Source organism: Leuciscus leuciscus (assembly GCF_965113295.1).
Source record: "Leuciscus leuciscus genome assembly, chromosome: 22".
NCBI lineage: Eukaryota > Metazoa > Chordata > Actinopteri > Cypriniformes > Leuciscidae > Leuciscus > Leuciscus leuciscus.
In genome coordinates this window covers 19,135,198-19,141,874 of record NC_138746.1, presented here as the reverse complement: position 1 = coordinate 19,141,874, position 6,677 = coordinate 19,135,198, and the positions used below count along the sequence as shown (strand labels likewise).

At 36.5% G+C, this 6,677-nt stretch overlaps 1 protein-coding gene and 1 long non-coding RNA gene across 2 annotated transcripts; one reads left to right on the top strand and one right to left on the bottom strand.

Annotated features, from left to right (window-relative positions):
• Nucleotides 1–265: 265 nt before the first annotated feature.
• On the top strand, nucleotides 266–5,121 carry LOC309486527. Its single transcript, XR_014201580.1, has 3 exons — nucleotides 266–491; nucleotides 749–809; nucleotides 1,578–5,121. It is a non-coding gene; the product is annotated as an uncharacterized lncRNA (long non-coding RNA).
• Nucleotides 5,122–5,186: 65 nt separating this feature from the next.
• Nucleotides 5,187–6,642, bottom strand: oip5 (opa interacting protein 5). Its single transcript, XM_082153869.1, has 5 exons — nucleotides 6,271–6,642; nucleotides 6,043–6,109; nucleotides 5,832–5,954; nucleotides 5,633–5,714; nucleotides 5,187–5,486 (listed from the first exon to the last, which is right to left on the bottom strand). Exons 1-5 carry the CDS (start codon nucleotides 6,500–6,502, stop codon nucleotides 5,400–5,402), a joined length of 591 nt encoding a protein of 196 aa, XP_082009995.1. The 5' UTR covers nucleotides 6,503–6,642; the 3' UTR covers nucleotides 5,187–5,399.
• Between the last annotated feature and the right edge of the window lie 35 nt (nucleotides 6,643–6,677).

The window sequence follows — 6,677 nt, the reverse complement described above, 5'->3', positions numbered from 1 at the left end:
ATGTGTGTTGTAACATACAATGATAGATACAGAAGAAACTGGGCACATGTAGAAATAAAGAAACACTTATTGTTACTGCACTGCAGATTGTTTAATTAAGAAAGTATTAAACAAAACAGTGTCGTTCATTGTTTATTAATATAGCCTATATAAAAATATCCCTCCACCTGTACCCTTGTGTTCGTTCAAGAGGGCGGGTGTTGCTCGGCTGACGGATCGCTCTGATGTCCAATCAGAGCGCAGAGACCGATGCGCACGGGTGCGCGCCGGAAGAGCGCGGCCGCCGCTGCATTGGGGGAGAGCAGCACCAGCACACGGTGACGGGACTGAAATGGCGTAGCGTGCAGTCCACTGCCGCAGCAGCGCAGCGGGGCCAGGCTCACTGAACATTTCAGAGCCTGGCCCGTTGTACTCCAACCAACGAGTATGATAGGGATGACTTTTCGCTCCAGTTCACTCGCTTCCATACCAGCACGAGATCACCGGAGACGGTAAGTGCACGATAAGCATTGACTTGTACTACAAGAGCTTGGCTTTGTCTAATCTTTGTGTTGCAGTTTCGCATTCCAGCACTTGCGTCACTAGGTAGATGGTCATGCATTGTGCAGGAGTCGAGATGCACATTATTTGATTGTGCATTAATATTCAACTTTTTTCCATTCCTTCCATAAGTGCAGTAGAACTAATGGCTACACTATTATAAGGAAAATGCAGAGATTAATTAACATGCTTTGTCTTATCAAAACAGTGGCCCTCATATGTCATAACAAGAAGAGAAAGGAACAGTCCGGATAGGAACTCATGACCAGGTAGGTCAGTTTGTTCAGCAGAAATAACACAAGATACTTCCTTTTTGGGATTAGGTATTGACACAGATTTAATTTGATTCAGCTTCAAAAGCTCTTGATATGATTTAATTCAGATTTACATTTACATTCAATTAATTTGGAGAATTATCAGGTTCAGTACGTCAATTTTCAAGTCTCTCTCTCTCAACTAATTCTGTAAAATACACAAGCAACCCTGGCATTTGGTACATTACTATAATATTATAAGTTATAATAAGACATCACTAACAGGTTCAGTAAAAATATAAAGAATGAATATGTGATATAGTACATAATATTTAGCATTTTAGTGGTTTTCTTTCAAGATAACTGACGAGTTATGGACATGAAATGCCTTTCCTGAGGTAAATGTAATGTTATGTGACATAATCATTGTTTCCGTGGTTGAAACAAAGATTAAGCGATTACGATTATGGTTTCTTCAACGTATCTTCTGCCACTCCACATTAAATAAAAAGTATAAAAATAATATTTATTGTTAGAATTTCATTAACTTAAGACTGTTTCGTATCAAAAGTAACAAAGCACAAAGCATATTGTGATTATTGAATTGGAGGCGTGCAATAAATAATGTTTAGAGAAGTTTTGTTCATGAATCAACAGAAAACAGCATAGACTAAAAGATCAATCTTTGGATTTAATAATCAATATCGGTACATCAAAATAAAAGAGAGTAATCGATATTGTCATTGTTGGGCTTACTTCCTTGCCTTATCTGATCTGTTGCAGATGAGACCGTCTTGTCTTTGTTCTTCAAATTGCCCTCCATCCCGACAAGTTGACCTTCCTCCAGCGTTATTTCAGGGAAGTGTTTGTTCAGCACATCAACTGTCCCTGGTCTAAGAACATATCATCTCTGCACTTTGAAGATGACAACTGAAGTTGTTTTTAATTATGAAAGAACCATAAACTCTTCATGTGTCCAAAAAACTTAAATAACAACATGATTGTGCCACAGTAAAGAACCATCGTCTGGTCATATTTGTTATAAATAAATCCAGTGAAGTATTTATATAGTTGCAGGTTGAGTTAAAAGAAAGTGAAAATGGAAAGAGCAAAAGCGCACTTGATTTGCAGGTAAAACAAATGCACGTTTAAAAACGAAATCTTGCAAGCAAGATGAAGTAGCTTCATCCAGCAATTTTATTTTCTGCAGACTAAGTGCCTAGACACGTCCCAGCTCCTGTCTCTCAATTGACTATTTCCATAACTTAGCTTAGCTTCAAACCTACGAGTAAAGCACTGCTTGGACATTTATTTAGTCTCTGAAAATGCCTGAAAATGAGACGACAAACTGTAGACAGAAAGCTCTCTTAAATGTTTTTTTTTCCTCTCATCTCTGAACTCATATTGGTGCTTTAGCAAAACCATGAACCGTTCTTCATGTTTTCTATGTACTTGTACTGACATACCAAGATAGACAGTGGCACGCTGACCCAAGCATAAGCATTATAAATTTCACAGTTAAACCTTTCTAGTGGGGGTGGGGTGCTGGTGAGATGCAGGACATAATGAAATATAATTATTTTACTACCTCAGAAGTTACCACAGCTCAGACCCACACAGCAAGCGCTCTGATCAAACTATATTCACATTTCTTTTTCTCGCCGTTACATAAATATAGTCATTGTCTCTGTCAAATAGTTTTGGTGGTCCGATAGAAGAGGAGTGATGATGTTTCTTCTCTTGTACATTACCTTATGAATAGGTGTAGGATTAAAAACGATTAGAGACCTTAAAGTTCACTGGTTGTGTATTTGTCCTATATGTTCTCCAGGAGAACATGCAGGGCGAGATAAACACGTCACTTTCATCCAGTAACATTCTCATGGTTATCCTTCTCATTAGGCCTGAAGAAAGGCAGAAGAATGGTTACATGTTAGGCCCTGGTCACAACGGTCGAAAATAGTTGCTAATAGTTTAGTGTGCTTTTAATGTAACATCTCAAATAGATTATGGGAAGTTGGTTTCTGGGTATCTGACACAGCCTGTGCTCGATCCTTAGCTACAGTGCACTGTGAAAATAGGAAATTAACTTCATCTGTAAGGAGAAAATGCACCTAATGTTTGTTCTGTTTGTATAGTGGTTTCTATCATACAGATTGGTAGAAATAAAAGTGTTATGTACGCAGTAAGAAGAGTAGTGAGGCCTCAGTGTGGGAAATGTGCAATATTTGTTTATTTCCTTTGTCTTGTTTTGAGATGAATATGTATATTGTACAAACAAGTGACAAGTTGTTCGCAAAAACAACAAAATCACCAATGTCTTCCATTAAATGATGTATAGTTTCATCCGCTTGCTTTAAGGTGGCGGGATTTGTAGTGCCAGCATAAACGTGGCCATGCATGTACGGTAGCGATGCTTGCTGAGTTTAATAGTCGTAGTGACATTCAGTATATGCTATAATAAAGTCGTTTAGAAAATAAAATTAGGCAGACAAAGATTTAGTTATAGTAACCACCATGGATGCAGCATCCACACCTGGATCGATTTGATTAAGAAGCGACTAGGTGAGTCATTTTCACTTGTTCAGAGTTAGTTTGTTTTAGTTTTTAATTGACAAACACGGTTGTTTTTTCATGGGTAATCACTATTAGTTAATAATAATGTGCTGTAGCATGCTGAGGATTAGAAAAAATGGCGGTTGGTATTGGCGTGCGGCTAGCCATGCTGAAATACATGTATGTTTCAAAAGCACTGTGTGAGTTTGTCCTAGTTTGTACTGTAAAAAATTAAGTTCTGGGCCCAAAATAGTGATGGATCAAAACGAAGTCTCTAACGGGCAAAAAAAAAAAAAAGTCTTGTTAGAAGATATGACGTGTTGAAGAGTTTCATTCAATACCTGTTTCAAGATAAATCCTTATTATGGAAACAGACTTTTACTAAAATGGTACATCCTGAAAGTTTTTTATTTTGTGGTCTGTAATAACCAGACACAAAGGAGAATACAGTACTCTCTTCCTGATTAGAAAGGGTAACCTAGAACTGTGTTTGTATTCATACCTCTAATATTGCATTTTCCATCAGGTATTATTGTCTCAGACTAGAGCTGTGGGTAGATTATTCCTAGTAGCAGAAACTCTTGATTTTAAAGTAACATGTAGAATATTAAGTGGCATAAAGCAATTATCAAAGCATTGTAATGTAGATAAATACCTCAATGACTGGAATGCAAACTATATTTTTAAATATACTCGAAGATATGCAAGCCATGATGTGTATTAAGTTCATGATTTAGAAGCAATAATCAGTTCATGCATGAATTATAGTGTCAGAACAGTTTAGTGGTGTTTGTGAAATAGAAATCTGTAGCATATTTGTGATAGTGGTAAGTGTTTTATCCAGAACATCCCATCACTCATACGGAACTATATACATTTCATAGAACAAAACAGTCCCATTTTTCACGGACACCAAATAAATATGTGAAGGTAGCACTGAGGGTGTGACAAATATTAATATAAAGAACTAGGCCCTAAAATATATATATGCAGGGCCTATGCCCTTCTATTGAATTTGCATGTTTACATACAAACCATTGTGGAACGCACATAAGCTGTAGCTTATTTACAGCTTATTTTCATTGTCAGCAATATGAGCAGTGTTCTGGGTAGTAGTTTGAAGACACTCTGATGATTCATTATACCAGTGAATCCTGGGTAAATAAAATGTACTACAATACATCCACAAAACCGAGGATCCATTTGGGAATTTACATGTATTTTTAATAAGAGTGCAAAAAATAACATTTGCTGATGCATGGTAGAAGTGGATAAGAAATGTTTTGTGCTGCATGCAATAATTGAGCTTGGCTTGAACATATTTATGCAGAAATGTGATAACTAAATCTATGAGTGGACCAATGTTGTGATTTTCTTTTTCAAATGCATGAAATCCCAAAGGTTTATCTCTACTGTAAATTATTCACAGGTGTATTCATTAAGAAATTTTACTTTTTGGATTTGAATGTTGTATGATAAATGAAATTGTTACGAGTCAGTGATTCAAGAGGCAAAGTCGGATACAATAAGTTTTTAGCAAAGCCTTAACAATTGTTAAAAAACATAAAAATAAAATTTGACAGCTTATTCTTATTCAATGCAAATAATGCAGTTTATATGCTTTGCTGACCTAATTTGTGTTGCCGATTTTGCCTCTGAATGTGGAACTCTATACTTAGTCTGATCTATGCACTACAGATGCACCCCGCATGATTTTGTACAAAATATTACATTTTAGCAATAAAAAAGCAGCATGGTGCCAATCATAAAATGTGTTTCCTTTCTTCAGTGTTATATTTTTCGGTAGTGTAAGAGATCACAAGACATTTTTCCTGCAATATTAAAACATTTTTTATTTATCATAATATATCTCTGAACAATGTAAATAAAGAAATGCAACATAGTAATAACCAAGCTAGTTAATATTTCCCACATTAAGCATTTTTGAAGAACCAAACTTCTATTCAATACATCATACAAATATATAAATACTTTATTACAACACTGTTTCAACAAGAAAGCTGTACATATTCCACACCAGCCATTTCTTTAGTTTACATTGTGTGTGGACAATTTTTCCATCATTCCCTCCAGAATCGTCACCTGCTTCAGTTGAGCTTGTAAATGCTGCTTCAGCTAGAAAAAGGAGAAATAAAATCCACAATGTTCAATCCAACTAAGCTGAGCAGCTGTTAAAGCAACCTAAAATATAATTTAATGAATATAATGTTGCTCTCCTTCTGTACAATAAGCAGTGAATGCATGAGTACATAAATACAAACCTCGTTAATATTTTTGTCCACGAGTCTGTGTTTGAAGTTGATTTTGGAGGCTTTAACACATGTGCCACTTTTTAGCATGTAACTAAAATAAAATAAACATTTGTTAAAATAAAAAATATATAACCATTAAAAAAATATCTAACATTGAATCCTATGATTTATATTAAGTGTGCACATTATTATTATAAACTACTCCCACCAGTTGATGAGCTCTTTTCGTAAAAGGAAGAGATTTCGTAAAGCAGACAGGTGCTCTGGGGTGGAGTGAAGAACCAGGCCAACAGTTCCATGGCAACCAGCACAGTGAAGGACCTGGTAGGTGCTACAGATAGAGAAATCACAATGGGACATCAAAAACACATGCTGGACGTGAGCTGAAGCGGCTGAGATCAATAGAAAGAAATACTCACGAGGAAGCCAGTTTACCCTTCAAACTCATATCCAGCTTTTTATTCACCCTCACATCCTCAGTAACATCTGCAAAGGGAAAAATGTAAATGTCTTTGCAGAGATTATTACAACATTATTACAACACACCCACGTGTTTGGTGTATTTTACAAACCTTTTCATGACTGAATCTATACCTGCAACGTTTTTTAGTCTGCATGCTTTTAAAATGAGGTAAATTACAACTTACTTAAACAAATGATACTCTGGAGGCTCTGGACTTCCCCGCAGATGCCGAGAGAGTCTCCAAGCACTGTGTTGCATGTCATGCATTGGAGAACACTGCAATTCTTATAGTCTACCATACACATTTCTGTGTCCGTCACTGCTCTTAGCTGATCGGCAATTGAACTAGTCTGTGTCGAGTCACATGGACCGATATCATAAAAGCTTTCAAGCGAACTTCGAGTGCTGTTCGACATCGTTAGCTAGTAGCTACTTTTGTCCTTGTTCTGCTCACACAAGTTCAAAAGACGCAACCACGTTAATTAATTTATTGGCTTGAACTCTAGGTGGCGCCCAACACCACTCAAACCCTGCTTTTCCCTAAGCCTTTCAGCCAATCAAAACCAACGAGATGTAAACGACACTTCTTAT

Bases quoted from the DNA above. Each gene is read 5' to 3' on its own strand.
- oip5 (XM_082153869.1), bottom strand. From the start codon at position 6,502: ATGTCGAACAGCACTCGAAGTTCGCTTGAAAGCTTTTATGATATCGGT. The intron at 5,955-6,042 runs GTGAGTATTTCT...CTCTATCTGTAG, and splicing joins AAGGGTAAACTGGCTTCCTC to CACCTACCAGGTCCTTCACT. The intron at 5,715-5,831 runs GTGGGAGTAGTT...ATTTTATTTTAG, and splicing joins CGAAAAGAGCTCATCAACTG to TTACATGCTAAAAAGTGGCA.